A 19,904-nucleotide genomic window follows, 5' to 3' on the forward strand; every position below is an offset into this window, starting at 1 on the left:
GCACATTCTGGCAAGACCCAGCTACTACTAGCAGTTACAGATCAGCTTCATGCCATTGCAGGCAGTTTCCAAATGTCTTTCCTTGTTTTTTTTATTATTTATTTATATGGCTATAGAACTTTTTTAATATTAGTTTTAATTCCCTTTGCTAGGTCCAACTCTGCTTGGCTTTTGGCAGTTCTCACTTTTCTCCTTCACTTTCTGACCTCCAAGAGGTAGCTCTCCTTCATAATCTGTCCCATCTTCTATTCTTTGTAAGATTTCTGCTTTCTCTTAATGACCTTGAGATGCTTGCTCATTCAGCTTGATCTGCAACCCTCCCCTATGAATTCTGTCCCCTGCTTGGAATGCAGACTTCAGATACCGCCTGCAGGACCCTAGTTGAAGATCTATTGTTGTTTATCCTTCCATTTAGTTTAAACTGAATTAGTTCTGATCACTCGACCCAGGGTTGTCCCCTACAGACCAGTTCTTCTATGAGATCTTCACTACTCACCAATACCAAATCTAAGGTGGCATCAACTCTTGTTGGGTGGGTGACTGTTTGGTGAAGAAATCTGTCAGCTATCACATCCAAGAAAATCTGGGCCCTACTATTAGTAGCACTTGTCCTCCAATGTATATCTGGAAATTTAAGGTTTCCTATAATTGCACAATTCTCAGTAGTATTTATTTCATTAAAAACATGAAAGAGCTCTCTGTCCATATTCAAACTAGATCCTGGGGGTCTGTAGCACACCCCAATCACTATCCCAGGGGAACCTTCGGTAGCTTTCTTCCCCAAAGTGATTTTGACCTAAATAGATTCTGTTTTAATCCATGTCTTCACTTCTAATTTCTTTATAGTCTACCTCATCATTACTATACATTCTACTGCACCACCTTTAGCGTTTTTTCTCTCTTTCCTGAACAGCAAATAACATTCAGTACCTATACTCCAGTCATGACTACTATTCCACCATGTTTCTTTTACCCCTATAATATCTGGTTTCACTTCCTGCACCAGTAGTTCTAGTTCTAGTTCCTCCATTTTGTTATCCAGGCTCCTTGCATAGGTGTTTCTGCTTGGCTTTTTGGCCAGATTCCTCACCATTCTTTCTCTGTGTGTGTGCGTATGTGTGTGTACATGCACATGCTAGTCCTTCCATCCATCCATCAGCTTTTGCTGAGGCGCCTTGGGCAGCTTCTTGCCATGCACTCAAGCCCTCCTTCCTTTTCCAGCATCACTGAGACTTAGGATTTCCTGTGATTCCAGGTTCAGCCCAGGGAAGGTAAACTTGTCAACCTAACTATGGAGCCATGTCGATTGACATCAATTATGCTCCCATTCTTTAATTCTTCACTGTTAGTATCTCATATCAGTCTTTCCATGATTCTTCCCAGGATCCAGTGTCACGCTAACTTCCTTATAGTTACCCTAATCATCCCATTTACTCTTATAAAATTATTAGCACATTAGATTTATTACCAGTCCCCTGGTATTTTCCCAGCATTCTAAGATTTGTTAAAAATCAATATCAATGTTTGAGAACACCTCAGTCAATTCTTTTAAAACACTTTCGTGATAAATTGGTAAAATTTGTAATAGTTTTTTTGTTGCTATCCATTTGGACTGAAAGCAAATGATTGAATGGAAACAAATAGTTAAACAAGTTTTTGGACTAGATATTAAAATGCAATATCCCATTAACAGTCCCTTTAACCATACATTTCCCTTCATGTCACACTTATTTTTCTGAGGATAGTGATCCATAGGAACCACCAAGTGATCAAGATTCTATGCCTGCAGTTAGGGAGATGTAATTTAACTCTTTTAGAAATTAAACAATCTACTTTGTTTTATATTAATATTACCAATACTGTAGTATAGGAACACTGTAGGATTTTTGCATTATATCAGAAAAATGTGGGTTTACAATTGAAATAGATAAATGTGAACATCAAAATGATCTGCATTATATATATATATATATAGTACTACTGTAACAAAACCAAGTGTACTATAATAACCATTGTCACTCACTAGCCAGGGTGTGTCTTTGATGGGCCCAGGACAATGAGGACACTCTTCTCTGCCCTCACCAGGTGGGCAGGGAGGGGGAAGGCTCAATCATGAACAGATTAAGCGGTACTACACATGATCCCCTAGTTCTTCCTCCCTAGAGGTGAAAGTAAGTTAAAAGACTTACTGGTACGCCAGAGTCCTGAGCAGGGGCATGGCCTAAATCGGAAGAGGTGTGACCTCAGCTGGAAGAGGTGAAGCCTTTAAATCAAGATTTAAAGGCCCCGGGGCTGTGGCTAAGAGCCCCAGGGCCTTTAAATCACCCCTGGAGCTACCACCTGCAGAGCCCCAGGGGCTCTGGCCGCTGCTACTGCAGCAGAGCTCTGGGACCTTTAAATAGCCGGCAGAGCCCTGCTGCTACTATCCCGGGGCTCCAGCAGCTGGGCTCAGGCTGTGATTTAAAGGGCTCGGGGCTTCAATCGCTGCAGGGAGTCCCGGACCCTTTAAAGTGCCCCTGAACCCCACTGCAGCCTCGGGCCCTTTAAATCACTGCTGGAGCCCTGCTGCTGCTATCCCAGGGCCCTGGCAGTGGGGCTTAGGAGGTGATTTAAAGGGTTCTGGCCTCTGGCCGCTGTAGGAAGCCACAGGCCCTTTAAATCTCCAGCCTGGGGAAGCCAGGCCGGGCCGCCACAGCATACCAGCTCTTGCCAGTACACTGTACCTGACCGTACCCACCTACTTTCACCTCCATTCCTCCCGCTCCTGATAGCCTGCAGCATGTGTATAGATGAGGGGAAAGGTGCCACTTCTTTCTTGTTTCCCTCCACCCTCTCTTAGTCCCACCACCTTCTCTCTCTGTCACATGGTATCCAGGTAATGGAGACAGTTCTGCCCACTTCTGCTGCCATTGGCCAGTAGACCGTGATGGGTCATCTGATTGTGTCTTGCCTGGTGGTGGGAAGGAGGGGATTCTGTTTGTTGCTGCTGTCGAGAAACCATTTTGGACTCTGTTCCAAACCCATTCCCTTCACCCTTTCCTTATCTAGGGAGCTTGATAACTTATAATGTTGGGAACTAGGCTGATCCCTGAATTTTGTTTGGAATCTGAAAAGGATTTTTCCCATGCAAAATTGGCAAACTACTGTATGAGGGGTTTTTTTTCACCTTCCATCCTGCATCCCTGAAATTCCAATTTGGGGGGTTAAATAACATTTGTATTAACTTTGGTGGGTTCCAGTGCAGTTGCTGCATTAAAAAGGGTCCAATGTGATCTCCCTATAACACAGTGGTAGTTCAGGCATGTGCCCAGAGCACAAAGTTGCATGGCGAGAGGGTATGTTTCCAAGTTTTACGCATCATGTGGCTTCCCTCATCTCATTTATCCTGCCTCCTGTGTGGAGGAGTCTGTCTTTACTCTTCTTGTGTAAGCAGCGCCTCGCTGTCTACACTGCAATTTATTTCTGTGCTAGGAGATTTGCAGTATCTGTACACACAGGCTTTGTATTTACTTAAGGCAAAGTGTCCATGCCAATGTCTAAGCATTTTGTCATGTTAAATTATCTGTACTCAATGTTCACATCTCCAGCACAACCACAGACCACTCCAAATTGCTCTTAAATAAAGCAGCATCTTCTCTTAGAAAAATGGCTGGCTTAAAGGCTGTAGACTTCGGGTACGTCTACACTACAGGATTATTCCGATTTTACATAAACGGGTTTTGTAAAACAGATTGTATAAAGTCGAGTGCACGCGGCCACACAGAGCACAATAATTCGGTGGTGTGCGTCCGTGTACTGAGGCTAGCGTCGATTTCTGGAGCATTGCACTGTGGGTAGCTATCTTGTAGCTATCCCATAGTTCCCGCAGTCTCCCCTGCCATTGGAATTCTGGGTTGAGATCCTAATGCATGATGGTGCAAAAACAGTGTCACGGGTGATTCTGGGTAAATGTCGTCACTCATTCCTTCCTCAGTGAAAGCAATGACAGACAATCATTTCGCGTCTTTTTTCCCTGGATTGCCCTGGCATACGCCATAGCATGGCAACCATGGAGCCCGTTCTGCCTTTTGTCACTGTCACCATATGTGTACTGGATGCTGCTGACAGAGGCGGTACTGCAGTGCTACACAGCAGCATTCGTTTGCCTTTGCAAGATAGCAGAGATGATTATCAGTTGTTCTGTACCATCCACCGTGCCATTGTAAATTGGCGATGAGATGACGGTTATCAATCATTCTGTACTGTCTGCTGCTGTCATGGGTGCTCCTAGCTGGCCTTCCCTGAGGTCGGCTGGGGGCGCAAAGACAAAAATGGGAATGACTCCCCGGATCATTCCCTCCTTTATGTTGTATCATAAAAATAGAGTCAGGTCCTCCTAGAATTGCGGCAATCGTAATAGAGAAACCGAGTGACCTTTTATGGGAACAACAGCGCTCACCATGTCAGATCCCACAGAAAGATGAACTCGCATGCCATTCCAGGGGTGCCGCCTGCAACACCCCCACAGTTGCTTCCCGTCCTCCCGCCAACCCTCTGGATAACCATTGCAGTGTCCACTTATTTGTGTAGAAGAATAAAGATGCAGGAATAGAGAAACACTGGACTTTTTAGTGAGATAAAAGAAGGGGAGGCAGTGTCAGACTGCTATGATAGTCCAGGCAGTAATCGAATCTTTCTTTCGACATGAAAGGGGGCAGGCTGATGGAGGGCTCAACCCCCATTCTATGATGAAGACCGGTTACCATCTGTTATGTACATCGGAGTCCGCCCGGGATAAGTGAGGAGCATCAGGGTCGAAGAATATCCTATGTTTTAATCCAGGCTACCCTGGCCGACCTCACCGAGCGCAAGCCGAGCACCACAGGATGACGACAAGGACGCGCTACCCAGTCTTCTGCACGTGACCGCCTGCACCAGGGAAGGGGGGGAGAGGAATACTGTTGTATGCGGCTGCAGCCAGCCGTTCGCTACCACAGGCAGCAGTAAATACACGGTGACATTGGAAAAAAGTCAATAAAGTGATTTTTTCCCGTTTCTTGCAGGGAGGGAGAGGGGGGTAGAATGGACAAGAGTATACCGAGTAGACGACCCAGACAATGTGTTTGACCCGGACAGGCATTCGGGAGTCGCAAGCCAAGAAAGCAAATGCTTCGGAGATGCTGCATGGGACGGTGGGATAGCGAGTCCTCAGGTACACCATCCCTTCTGGCCAGACCGCCCAGTCTGATTCGTTGGCTTCCATATGCTGCACAACAGAACGACGTGCGTGACTCTGTATCACACGCCGGAGATTTTTTTCAACTGCTTTGGCATTTTGTCTTCTGTAACCGGAGCTCGCAGCAACATCCGATATTGTCTCCCCATATCAGCGCACTCATACATCCTACAGGTCCGATGCTCGGAGCTTCGTTATTGAACATTTTGCGAGCTGCGAGCACGAGCTACAACACCTGTGCGTGAGGGTCAGCAAGCTCCCAGCAGTGTGGCGCCCAAACAGGGGAGTAATTGAAATTCAAAAGTCTGCGCCACGGCTTTCTCGTGTTAAGCATGGCAAGCATTGAAGAATGATCCAAGTAGATACAGCAATCGGTCGCACCTAGTGACACACCGCCACTCGTGAAGTTGACCAACCACCGTAACAATCTGGCGAGCCAGCCCATCGGAACCTATCCAACGACAGAGCAATACTGATTTCAGCGCTACTCCTCTCGTCGAGGAGGAGTACAGAAACCGGTTTAAAGAGCCCTTTATGTTGATATAAAGGGCCTCATTGTGTGGACGGGTGCAGGGTTAAATCAGTTTAATGCTGCTAAATTCGGTTTAAACGTGTAGTGTAGACCAGGCCTTCAATGCCCCTACTGCATCCAGTTCATGAATCCTATGAGTTTTTGCAGAGGAGACTGCACTTTCTGTAATTCTGTGAATAAACTTTAAACTTTTATGTTAAAACAGCAGACAGAAGTTAAATATAATAAACTTTAAAGACCTTATTCTCATTAACTCTAAAAATCCATTACGTTCCTCTGGCAGTGTAGAGAGGCCTTAAATTAAGCGTAAATATAATTTATTCCCACATTAAGACCTCTTTACAGTGCCAGAGCTGTGTAAAAGGAGATTCAGTGTAAATAAGAATCAATCTTTGGATGCTTATTTCATGTGTACCTAAGGATAACTGGCAGACAGGTCAATAATTCAGCTACAAGTCACTTATATTAAAAAAAACAAGTTAAAAAGTGCTTAAATGCATAATTTGGCATTAAGAATAAGCAGTTACTGAGAACTTTTATCTCATGCTCTGGCTTCCCCTGTCTGCCTCCATAATGAGCATGCATCTTTAGTGTCTCCAATAGATGGTAAAGGAGCAATTCTATGTTGTGTTTAATGGCAGGAGCTGGTAAGGAACACAGAATGTGAGTGTCTATGCAGGGTAAGTGCTTTTCTGTAGGCAGAGTGATAAAAGGGAGAGGGAGTGGAATGAAGTGACTCCAATATTATGGGGAACCAGCACTGTGCCATGAAATGGCAAATTGCCCATAGAATTTACAGTCCAGTAATGTTTGCCGCAGAACTGAGCTTGAAGGTATGGCAATTTGGAAAGGCCCTGACTACACAGCAGAAGTGAAGACTGAAGTGCAGTCATGTAAAATCAAATAAAGTTCAGAAATGGAGATGAGAACCAACTTCTGAAAAAGAAACAATGCAATACATAAAAATCTTATATTCACAGAGGTGCTAATTATGGCTATTCTGGCAGGGGCAAGTTAACAGACACAGTATAGAAATTGTTAAATGAGGCTTGCAATATTATTGTTTAGCTATTGATCACTTATGGTTTGGCAAGAGGGTGGAGAGCAGTCGTAAAACTTGAACAAGCTTAGTAAAAAGATGAGCAAAATGTAGCTCCAGATGTGGGCAGGAAAAACATAACCTTTATAAAGAGAGCTGTTATAGTATGTAGAAGCTAAATGCTTGTTCTGTACAAAAGTCACATCTGCTTTCAGTTTCTGTGCCAAAGGGTCAGAGCTCAATCATAATCCTGTTGCACCCCCTGCCGGTTAAAAGCCTGTGCTCATTTTGTTATTTTACACTGAGATAAACATTGCAGTCATTTCACACTTCCTTTAACATTCTATATGAATTTAATTATCATTTGTTTGGACTTCATTTGTTATGGGGTACAAACAATTTATTACAGATGTTTACATTTTTAGTTTTTTTTTTTTTTTGTTTGCTTTGTCTTTGCCAGCTGCTGCATGTGATTCATGAAAAACTACAATATTCAGCAGACTTCAAACCAACAGGCCTCAATCTTATTCCTGCCCGGCTTTTTGATGAGAAAGGACAAGAAATTAAAAACCCACTTATACTGAAGAATGAGCAAAAAATTTGGGTTTCTTGTGGTAAAGATTACAGGTAAGAGCTAAGTGTTTATCTGTGTGACAGTCAGCAATCTTTTTGTTGTCAAACGAAGAGGAAGTTTGATAACCTCCAGGTGAAACTCTTTTTATTTTTATTTTAAATTTCAAGAAAATTTCAGAGGTCTTGTTTGAGGCAGTATTGTTTGTGGAATATGACATCTCTGTCTCTGACTTTCTATCTTAATGCCTTGTCATAGTTCTTGATGTCTGCCTGTCAGCACAGCAAGAGGGATTTTTTCATGTCTGAATAGTCACCTTAATGATAGCAGATGGAAACACCACAGGGGGTCCAAGCCCATCACACTGTCATTGTCACAGACTGCCCTGACCTGTTTCCACTCCTCTATTTTTTTGTCCCTTTTTAAAGGAGAAATGGATGGTAATTGAAAAGGATCTTAAGCAAGATTTATGAAGCAGTAGACAACATGATTCCCCACTACCTCTCTCTGTTTTCACAAATAAAGTCTTAACCTCTTAAGCACCAATGATGGTAGAGTGAAAGATAAATTGGTAAAGCTTGTAAAGACTGGCCTACCAAAGTTTTTTTAAAAGGGATATACTTTGGTTGTGTTATCTCCTAGTAATTTCTGGAGATGTTTGAGGGGTGCTTAAATTTTTAGATTTGTTAATTCCTAGAGAAAAAATCTTATTTCCTGAGGAAAAAGTGGTTGCACTACAAATTTATTCACTGCTGTGCTAGCCTGTTGAGATCTTGTTGAATTATTGTGAAATTATGTATATTGACAGGACACATCTGGGATCATGTGTAAAACTGGTTGTCAAGGACCCTAAGCTCATTATTGTATTGTATTAGCAATTGAAGATTACTTTATCAATTAAGTTAATATAATTTGATGCTTTCTTGTGGTTAAACTATAACCAGGTAGAATTGAGTTTAGGATTTTTGATCATTTTTGTTCAGAAAAATTGAACAATCATTATGGTTGGTAATTGCAAATCAATACAGCAATAAAATGCTGAAAAAGAATTTTAAATATATGGTGTTTAGTAATCCAGTTTTGTTCATTAGCCTGTGAAAAATACAAGAGCTAGAGAATTATTTTGATCGTAACTAAGCCAAAGTAGTGAGAGGCTGTGATGTTAATACAGTAAACTTACTGTAAATTCAAAAGTGTAAAGAATACCTGGAACACTGATTTGAAGATAATGTTCAACATATTTAACACATTGCAGAAAATCTGTTCCAGGTTTCAACAGATTTTTAAATAAAAAGTACTTAAACATGTTTTAGCCCAAATAATTTACAGAATACTTGCTAAGATATTGTGAGTTTTATCACTAGCAATCTTGAAGACTATTTAATTACATTGTGACTAGAATACAGCTGAATACTTGGAATCAGTGATAATTTCCAAAGTGCTAGCAATTATTGAATAGTTTACTAAGTACCTTTTGTAGTTACTTAGAAGCAGATTAAAGGTGAATAATTTAATTAAATCTATGGTGACATCATCTTTTTATTTTGAAATGGACAAAGTAATGAAGAAGAAAGAGAAAATTAGAATAATCCAATGAATAACCTTATGTGAAATATTGATTTTAAATGAGAATAAGTCACATAGGGCCATATTTTTAAAGGTATTTAGGTGCTTAAAGATGCAATTAGGTGCATAACAGGATTATCAGAAGTGCTCAGGGGCTAAATTCCATTGAAATCAAAGGGAGTTAGGTGCCTAGGTGCTTTAGAGAGTCCCATTAGATGCTTATCCACATCTTTAATCATCTAAATACCTTTTCAGATCTGGTTCTTAGCTAATCAAGGCGATGATATCTGGTTCTTAGCTAATCAAGGCCAAAGCTAATTCTTAGCTAGTCAAGGCCATGATATTTCTCTACAATCCTACAAAACACAGATTTACTGTTGGCATTTTCTAACTATTTGAGCTAAGTACTTCTTGTATTCAGACTGGTAAAACATTGTGAGACACATCCAAGAAGACTCCCATTGAAGTCAATAACTGAATTAAAAAAATGAAGAATCCTTGTGGCACCTTAGAGACTAACAATTTTATTTGAGCATAAGCTTTCATGGGCTAAACACACTTCATCAGATAGTCATTTATCAATACTTCAGTCTGTTTTGCTGTTTTATTATGAGATTTTCTGGGGGCTTATATTTTGAAACTTAATGAGCTATTTTAGCATGATTTTACAAGCTTTTAAAACAATTTACTGTTTCCATTGATTATTGTCAAGGAAGCAGTTTGTTTATCTTCTTCTCTTTGACATCTGTGCTTGAACTGTCACTAGCACAATGAGACTCCTATTCTGACTGGGGTTTGGGGCTCTGCCATAGAATATATTATTAATAGTAATAATAAAACTTGCTGTGCAGTCAGAAAACTGTGAAATATACAAGACATAATATAAACTTCATATGTAATGTTTTGCATAGAACTCATATTTACTTATACATATTCAGCAGCAGATGAGAATACAGTCTTGTGATGAATACTGTTCAAATTCTCTATTTTTTCCTTTAGCAAACAAAAATCTATTTTTTCTTTTAATACTAATTCTTTACACTTCTACTCTGCTGGGAACAGGGTTATGTCAGATTTATGGCAAGTCTCTGGATGTACAGCACGATCTGAAAAAGTAATTGAGTAGTTTATTGATGACATTTCACTTTTCCTATGTATTATGACAGATTAAATTTCTGTACAAATAATTCCTGTATATAACTGTTTCACCCAAAACTGATAACTTGTCACTGGGGTCATTCTTGGAATATACAGAAAATACAACCATTGTTTTTAGAGAATGTTCCAGAAAATGGCTTCTCTTAGCCATTCTTTTATATATCTTCAAATTACCAGCTTTAAGTTAATGGAGTAGAGTATTTAATAATTTCAATAACAATGGATTATAAACTACAACATGATAAATAACAATCGAAATTTATGTTTTAAAAATAATTTTGCTTTTTCTAATTTCTCAAACTTGTGCTTCCCTCAGAAGCAGACTAGGAGAATATGCAAATAGCATACATTTCATTTTATGTGTGTTTTGACACATTTTTACAATTGTTGTTCAGCGTATTACTGTTTTCTTTGTTTAAAGTGACATTGACAACTCACAATTGGCTAATTTCACCAAAATGAAATAAAAGCATTTTAGTGAATTTGACCTGCCCCCTGAATATCTCTTATGTTAAAAAAAAAAACACCATACAAACCAAGGACCCTTAGCTAGGATCTCTGATTATCTGAATGTATTTTTTCCTTTGTTGCTGTGTAAAAGACCCAAATGAACAATGGGAAATTGATTGACTGTACAGTGGAAACAATGAAACTATGAATATACAAAAGTGCTATCAAATGCACAAAGTAAACAAATTAGAAAAAGAGAGAAAATATATTTATCTCCAATATATTTCAATTTACTTTTTCTATTCTAGCTGTTACTTGTAAGTAAAAATATTAATATGGAAATAGGATTTTAAAAGTTGACTGTGTGCCTTTAAAAGAAATTTTACTAATAAGAGTATAAATGTGTAAGTTATTCATGCTGTATTAGATTTTAGTGTAATGTTGCTTACAACTATGAGACGAATAAAGGAATACATCAGTTTAAAGGTTGATCTATCGATCACAGACCTCACTGGATTTTTCCCATTAAGGTTCAGCCAATTAAACAAACTAGTATTTATTATTGTATTTTGACAAAATAATACATAATTTGTCTCTGTTTTATCAAAATATATTTATATTATTTAGTTATTGTTCATGAACATTAATCTGCAGTTTTCAGGTTTCAGAGTGGTAACTGTGTTCTGCAGTTATCCTTAGATGATTACCTGGGTGCTGATCATAATACTTATTTCTTCTGCCCAAATTGTTATTTATTCCAATAGAAGAGCTAATATTGCAAGACTAATTGAATTTGGTTGCTGTCCATAACCCATAGGTTAATAAAGACAAGAAGATGGCTGGGGAGAGAATTAGTATCTGAGATGGAAGCACCTGAACTAAAGACTAAAGCCAGAGCATGGCTACTAGATTACTAATGTTCTTTCCGATATATAAAATGCAGTGGGTTTTAATATTTTCTATCTTCGTTCTTTCAACAGCATTTCCATTATGATCACTGCCTTTGTATGTATAATCTCATTATTGTTTTTGAAGCTGTTTGATTTTGTTTCAGAAAGGTCACCTTTGATTTTATTTCCATTTTTCAGGTCTCCCTTAAACCGTGTTCTAAGTTTGACCTTTGACAGAGTGACTGCAGCTGAAAAGGATGGTATCACAGTTATTTATAAAACTCTTCTGGAACCTAATGTTGATCTGCTGCCTGGACGTGACAAGTATATTAACTTCTGCTTTTTCAAAGTTCTCTGAAACCCTAAACCCAAGAATACAGAGAAAGAAAGGGAGAAATATAGAGGATGATTAAAATGTTGAAAAGCTAGTCTGCAAATCTTCCTATGAATGTGACAATTTGTAACATTATTTCAGTGCACAGTACAACACATCAAAACTTCATCATCAGCTCTTCATGAGGTTTCAGTAGTTGTTAAAAATTAATTTGTTATACCTCATCCTTCAATTTTTACAAGATGTGACTAAAATAAGTAGGGGGCTGTAATTCCTGTTTTTTTCTGCAACAGTTTAATGGGTAATTTCAATAAAGAAATGTTGAGTCTAGTGGAGGATGACCCACTGGTCCAACAGGCCCTGTGCCATCGGGTCCTGATCAATTGCAGGGCTCCGGAAATTGGAGCACTGGGCAGGCAAGTGGAGTGAAACAAGCCCATGCGCCCCAACTCCGCTCTCCAGCTGGAGTGCCGGGAAAGTGAGGGAAGCGCTGATCCCATTCCCTGGCTGGAGCAATGGGCAGGAGGGTGGAGTGGGGCAAGCCCCTGCTCCCCGACCCTGCTCCCTTCAATCCCTGGCAGGAATGCTGGGCAGGTGTGGCAAGCCCCGCACCCCAACCCCATTTTCCCGGCAGGAGTGCTGGGGCAGGGAACGAGGGACTGCAGGCAGAAGGGGTGGGAAGGGGCCCCCACTTGCTCTGGTTCAGGGACCCCACAAAACCCTAATCTACGCCTGGTTGAGTCACTAATATATTTTAGTTCCAGTACTCCTATTGAAATATAAATAAAGGACTTGGCTTTTACATTTGCTAAAATGCATTTTAAAACATTTACCTGTTAAACATTTCATTTTAACATGTTAAAATGTTGAAAATAAAAGTAGTCAGCTAAATAGCTGCTTGTGCATTTTTCAATACTTTATGTAAATTTCATATCCCAGGCCTCCTCGTTACTGGAAACAGTTATGCACATGAGTAAATAAAATTAAGCATGTGAGTAGTCCCATTCAGTTAAAGAGGTTACTCACATGATCAAGGCTACTCAAGTGCATAAATGTCTGCAAAATCAGAGCCTATATTTTCACCATTACATGTGCATATCAATTTAAAAATTCTAATTAGGACTAACTGTCACAATCAAAAATGCATTTCACTCTGCTGATTCTGGAGCCTGCCTCCCAATCCCTACTCTGTAATAATAGCAGCCTATCAAATTAGTTCCTCTTTTATTTTCTGTTGGTATTGCCCACCTTTCTGCCTACTGCAGAATTGTTAAGATTCTCCAGAGTAAGTATCGGTGCCTCTCTCTGAGAGGCCCTAGCTACAACTTCCATTTCACTGTAGCCTCCAGATCCTGCTGTCCTTTATACAACCACTGTTGCTTGGATGAGATAGGAGGGACAGGGAAATAGGGAGTGTTGCAGCACATGAGCAACTTTATATGTGGGATGTCTAAAGTGTTTGAATACATAAGCACAAACATTTATATAATCATGTAGACTTAAAAATGTGTAGATCAGGGCAGATTTTATTTCTGATTTTATATCAGTACGCGGTAACATCTCCTTTTCATATAACAAAGGGAAGACCTAAAAAGGAAAATGCGCACAGTTTTGTTGTCCTGTTAATCTACTCCCCATTACTACACAAAAATTGTGTTTTTTTAAAAATATTGGGTGAAATCCTGGTCTCATTGACATCAGTGGCAAAACTCCCAACAATCAGGGCAACCAAGGATTCCCCTTCAGACAACAGCCAGCAAAGTTGGGTCAGTATCACCCTCCTTTCCCCCATTGTACAGCTCACAGTGTAGATGGTGTGTTAGAAATGTGACTAAGAGATAGAATGTGGTTGGAGTGTTGCTATATTGCAGTGTTTCCCAGGTGTTGAAATGACCATTACTCCTGCCATCATTAAGAGCAGTCTTGGAACTGCTTTAAGTTGCACAGGGGGTCAAATTAGTCCATGAATACCTCTGATCAGGAGAGAGCAAAAGTAGTATAAAACCATCTTTTCCCTACCCCTTTGGGTTCCTTGCACGAAGTACAATTTGGTTGGACCAAACAACTGAGACCAAAGTGTCAAAATGTTGTCCATTGGATTTTAGGTTTAACTTTGATTTAAGCCTGTGTATAATTTATAATATTTAAATTAGCACATCTTATACTAAGATTGCTTGTACTTTTTTACTGTTTGTAAGTCTTAATTATATGCTAACACACAGTTAACATATCTGAAAATATGTAAACTTCAGTTTAAATATAGAAGCTGTAGTAGTAGTCTTTAAATAAAAAGTCCCAATAAAGAATCTTGTAATGACTTTGTTTATTCTCAGTTGGGAAGCTTGTACAGAATTTCCAGGCAACTTCCAGTGCACAAACCACCAGACACTTCAAAACTTGGAAAAGGTGGACATGAATAGCCATTTTATACAGTACAAGGTAAGTTTATTCTTTTTTGTTAGCACAAAACTGTTACATAGATTAAGTATGACTTTTTATATACCTGACTTTCACTTCCTATTTTGTGTAAGTTAGCATTTTGAATGTTCTAATTCCATTGATGTAACAAGTGTCCCATAAATGCAGACACTCCAAAGGTTAACATCCTTGCTTTTTACAATAGATTTCAAAATGAAAGAAAATCAAAATTATTAGTCTAATACAGTAACTATTATTTGCTGCTTATATTTTGGTGGTGTTTGTATAAATTTTGAGTTCAGAATTTCATTTTGATACTGTAATTTTTGTTTGCATTTAAAGTACTATGATACAGAAGGAATAAGCATATAAGCCTCATTTATCAAATCAAACGTATTTGGTAACTGAAAAAGTAAACCCAGGTCCTAATCTAATATATTCATATAAAACCTCTGAATAAAGTCATCTTGATTGTTCAAATCATGTAAATTAAGCCAGTTATTGTGACTTCTTGAAGTTTACTTAGAAAAGCGAATAGAGTACAACTTTAAAGCTGTCATGCAACTTTTTACATTGAGTCTATTAAAGATTCTTCACACAGATTCTTCACAAACGAAGAGGCAGCTTAGTCCAGATTGGAAGGAAATGGCATTCTATTCTTTCCTGAACCACTGACTAGCTATGTGGTCATGAGGAAGTCAGTTTACTTCCCTGAGCCTGTTTCCTCTTCCACATGTTGTCTGTCTTGTCTATTTAAAACATTAACTTCTTAGAGCAGGGATTGTCTCGCACTTTAGACAGTGCCTAGTACAGCACTGTGATACAAATAATAATACTGAGACAAACCTTGTTCCTGACCCCGCAATGGCAAATAAAGTTCAATAGACAGCAGAACTGCACCATTTCTGCTGCAATGGGGAAACACAGACATGATGTCAGGAGAGGCATTTAGGGAAGCAATCTGCACCGATCTGCATTCTGCAGGGCTGCTTCTGTGACAATGTAAAGGGTTGTTTTCTGTGTAGTAGGGCAACAGCATAGTTTACTGTATTCAAGTTATGGTTATCTAAAGCACCATTTTTATGTTGTCGCAGCCCTAAAGCCTATGCTTAAACATGGCGTCTGTTTGGCCTATTGTCAGTCAAAAGGTCACATTGGTACCATGTGCAACACCGTAGTGCCGTGTGCTTATTCCCGCTCTTTTCCCTGGTCACCTAAAGGTCAGACTAGTGCCGTGTGCAAAAATACCAGTGTGCCTGTTCTCGAACCTTCCGTTGGTCAAAAGGTCAAGTTAGTGCTGTGTGCAAAAGCATAGGGCTGTGTGCAAAAGTAGTGTGCCGAGTGCAACTCCCATTGACGTAGAGGGCACCAGCTCGGAACCTGGTTGGTGAAGGAGCTAGGGACCAATCAGATGCTGACACGAGTAAGAGTCTTCGAATAAAACTAAGTCTCGTGCCAAAATCTGCAGGAGTATCCGCGGGTTAGCTGAAAGGCCTGATCACCCTTTCAGCCAGGGTCTCCTCCGGATTTAGCCGGCTTGGGTCATGTCGATTCACTTTCTTTTTTGGATTATTTTCCCGCCAATTCATCATGCCCTTGGTGTCTGTACTGCTGGTCAGCTGTGCCTGGAGTGTGCTGTAAATACTTTGTTTGTTTAACTTCTTCCCTTTTTCCTCTCCCTTACTTGATACCAAGATGTGTATATAGTATATGAGAGTCAAATTGTTGTAATGGTTGCTATTGTGATTAAATGTTGTATTTTACAATATTCGGTTAATGTACACACAGTTTACTTAGTTTTGTATATCTGTTCTGGATTTTAGTAATCAGTTGATTATAGACTGCTTGGTTTCTTGTTGTTGGATGTAAATAGACTGTTTCAAGTTGTGTGTATATTCTTGTTCTGAGAGTATTGTTGGTTGGTAAAAGTGCTCCTCCTCAGCCCAAGTTGCAACTTATCCCTGTTAATAAACAACCATTTGGTTTTGAAATTCAACCTGCCACGTTTTGATTTTCCTCTCTCAATCAAATCCTTACTCGAACCTGCATTGGTCTCGGGCATATGTTACCTGATATTGTTTATATATTAGCATGTTGTTTTGATTATGCTTCTGGTGTCTGCTATAAGTGTGTTCCAAAATGACCTTGAGATGCATAAATCTGTAGATCAGCAATGGGGAAAAGATAAAACATCTGAATACTACTAATGCCTACCTACAATAAAATATGAGAAACAAACCTTAGGAGATAAAGAATGGGATAGTTAATATAAGCTTAAAAACTACAGCTGTGCTAACCTATTGAGGCTTATACATTTGGAAACAGGGTGAGAGTATCCAACAATTACACATCTGGGGGTGAACAGCGTATTGTGAATGATAATTTGATATCCTCAAGAGAGACTCCTTTAAAGCTAAATTCAGGGCAGAGGTGCTGGATACCTACAGTATTTTGTATTTGTGAACCTTGGAGCTCAATGAGGTGCAGAAGACACTAAGAAGATTACACACTAAAAAGGCAAAAGGCTCAGATGTTCTGGATACATACATTTTTAAATTGACTTCAGGTATAGATATTATTGCTCAACCTCTAGCTGTTCTTGTCAATAGAAGATTAAAAATAAAACATTTCCCGCTGAGTAGAATTTATGACATACAATCCCAATGCGTGCATCTGGGACTACAGATAACCCTGACAATTACAACCTGTTGCTCTTTTGTCACTGGTGAGGAAGATTGGCCTATACATCAGCAAGGTGGGATAGATGACCATCAGTAGATGTCATCCTTGGGCACTTCCTTAGGTCAGGTTATTTGTCCATTCATACTGCTTTTGTGGAATTCAGCATATTGTACTTTTAACAAAGGAAGTCTTGGAGAAACTATAATTTTGGACTTTACACGCACTTCTATATGCTTGACCTTTTACTGAACATGAAGAGCAATTTAAACTTTAGTGCACAAGTTCCTGAATTGTTTCATTCATATTTGTGACATAATGGTAAAATTTCAAGGTGCTGTATAGGGCTTTAAGTCCTCAGTTCCCACTAATGTTAAAGGAAGTTGTACATTCTTCTCAGTCAATCAACACTGGATAAAATTCACCCTGTGCAGAGATCCAGCTCATGGCTAAATACCACTTGAGTCCTGCTTTAACTGTTTAATACTTTTAATACAATTATTTTGTCAAATTCAGGTCCTCTAAACATATCACACAAAGGCTGTCAATATTAAAAAAGATTACTAAGAAAAAAAATACCACTGCACTGGTACATGTTTCACTGGCAAGTAAGACATTGCTACCACCATTTGACAATATTCCCACTTGAAGTTTCTGTTTCTTGTTTTAAAAAAGATATAAAATCCAAGCATAACTATCCAAGCAACTCTCCTTCCAGGAACTAAACTATTCATATTCAGGAAATATGAAATCAGCTATAATACATCATCTTCCAAACCATTCATCCAAATCTGTCATCACTACTTTTATTTTGATGCTCATTCAAAGAAAGTTACAGCAGCTTCATTTTGAGAATATGTGTATATATATTCCAAATATTAAACTATATGTATTTGTTGAAGATTATTAATCTTATTATGTTATTGATATATAATATAGTCTTCAACAATAACATAGTTTAGCCAGAAAAGAAATACTGAAGCCTAAATGCCTTCTGATAGAAACTCTGATCAATGATTCAGAAATCTTCTCTGACATGACGTATTAATCCTGGCCAAGTCCAAAAGGATATGAACCCTCACCATCCCTTATATTTTAGAAAACCTTTGCAATTCCACACTACTTGTATAACTGTCTCTCTGTCAGTAATAGAAGTGAGAGTCACAAATTAAATTTCAACTTGAAGATGGATGAGCATAATAGATGACCTATTCTTTAATGGGATTCTAAAATATTTAAGAGTGTGGTGAAGAGGAAAGATTTTCAGAAGCACCTAAGTGGATGTCAGTTTTTGCTCAGAACTCACTTCAGGTGCTTTTAAAAGTCTCACCTTGCATTCAGCATTTAATGTAAATTCTAAAAATCTTCAGATAATGGTAATTTACAAATATTAGAAACTAGCTGTTTTGAGGTTGTCATCTTTATTCTGTGATATAAAGTAGCACTATATTAAGAACGCCAATTAATCTTTAAACTATCATTCATTGAAGCTCTACAACAGGGGTCGGCAACCTTTTAGAAGTGCTGTGCTGAGTCTTCATTTATTCACTCTAATTTAAGGTTTCATGTGCCAGTAATACATTTTAAAGTTTTTGGAAGGTCTCTTTCGATAAGTCTATAATATATAACTAAACTATTGTTATATATAAAGTAAATAAGGTTTTTTAAATGTTTAAGAAGCTTCATTTAAAATAAAATTAAAACTCAGAGCCTCCCAGACCAGTGGCCAGGACCTGGGCAGTGTGAGTGCCACTGAAAATCGGCTTGCGTGCTGCCTTCGGCACATGTGCCATCGGTTGCCTACCCCTGCTCTGCAATATTAAATCCCAATACATTTGTACATGTACCAAGAGAGTCTACTTTTTATCAAAGTCAAGTAATTTCGAATTAAAAGAATCAGTCTTATAGCCCATTAAAAGACAGCAATGTGACTTTAGATAATGTTTTTTAAAAAATTGATGCTGACCAATTATCTTCTTGGAGATTCTCTATTGCAATGCCTGGAAAAAAAATTAACATGAAGAGAAAGATAAAATAAGAAAACTTTTTCTCATACCACTTTTCCCTATACTAGTTGCCACTGGCCTGTTTCTCCGCTCATTTGCACCAATTATATACTAGTGTAATTCTACTGATTTCATTGGAATTATTCTTGAATTACACTGATATAAGTGAGAAGAGAACCGCATATTTATCAGTCTCTTTCTCTTAGTTGGTTGTTGGTCATCTCTTGAAAGACAATTTAACAAAAGGAAAGAAAGTAATAAAGTAACATTTCATTTAAGTTTAACACAGTCAGCTTTGACTCTGGTTAGAAAGCTGATGTAACTGGGCAGAGGAGAATTACCCCACTAGCAGGGAATATCCTTCAGTGGCATAGACCTTCCCTGCTGTTGTCATTAAGGGTGTTAAGAGGAGAGGCAAGACTACAGCACTGAGAAATAGCAACAACATCCCCTCTACCAAAAGACCTCTACAGGGCCAGCCCTCTCCAGAAAGCCAAAAAGGGATTGTGATTGCTGGAGAGATGATGCGGCCAGAATGGTTAAACAGTGCACGGATTCAGCACATCCTTGGAGCAGCCTCTACCAGTAAGGCTCCTATATTTCCCTGTCCATAGTTAAATCTGTTACCATTAGTGCCGGCAGGAAACAGGGTTGAGGATAGCTAATATTCTCACTTGTTCTTCTCAGAGTGACTCCTCCACAAGGCCCAAGCTCTCAAAGGGTATGTCTACACTACGGGATTATTCCGATTTTACATAAACCGGTTTTGCAAAACAGATAGTATAAAGTCGAGTGCACGCGGCCACACTAAGCACATTAATTCAGTGGTGTGCATCCGTGGTCCGAGGCTAGCGTTGATTTCTGGAGCGTTGCATTGTGGGTAGCTATCCCGTAGCTATCCCATAGTTCCCGCGGTCTCCCCTGCCCATTGGAATTCGAGGTTGAGACCCCAATGCATGATGGTGCAAACCCAGTGTCGCGGGTGATTCTGGGTAAATGTCGTCACTCATTCCTTCCTCCGTGAAAGCAACGACAGACAATCATTT

The 19,904-nt window shown here is 39.1% G+C and overlaps 1 protein-coding gene across 1 annotated transcript in view; it reads left to right on the forward strand.

Annotated features, from left to right (window-relative positions):
* Positions 1–19,904, forward strand: part of DCDC1 (doublecortin domain containing 1) — a 441,595-nt gene that overhangs the window by 212,362 nt on the left and 209,329 nt on the right. Inside the window, exons 12-14 of the mRNA XM_032768514.2 lie at positions 7,247–7,413; positions 11,620–11,745; positions 14,089–14,194. Of these exons, the coding sequence (XP_032624405.2) occupies positions 7,247–7,413; positions 11,620–11,745; positions 14,089–14,194 (399 nt within the window). The remainder of the gene's footprint in view (positions 1–7,246; positions 7,414–11,619; positions 11,746–14,088; positions 14,195–19,904) is intronic.

This window comes from Chelonoidis abingdonii, chromosome 4 (assembly GCF_003597395.2).
Source record: "Chelonoidis abingdonii isolate Lonesome George chromosome 4, CheloAbing_2.0, whole genome shotgun sequence".
In the NCBI taxonomy this organism is placed as follows: Eukaryota; Metazoa; Chordata; order Testudines; family Testudinidae; genus Chelonoidis; species Chelonoidis abingdonii.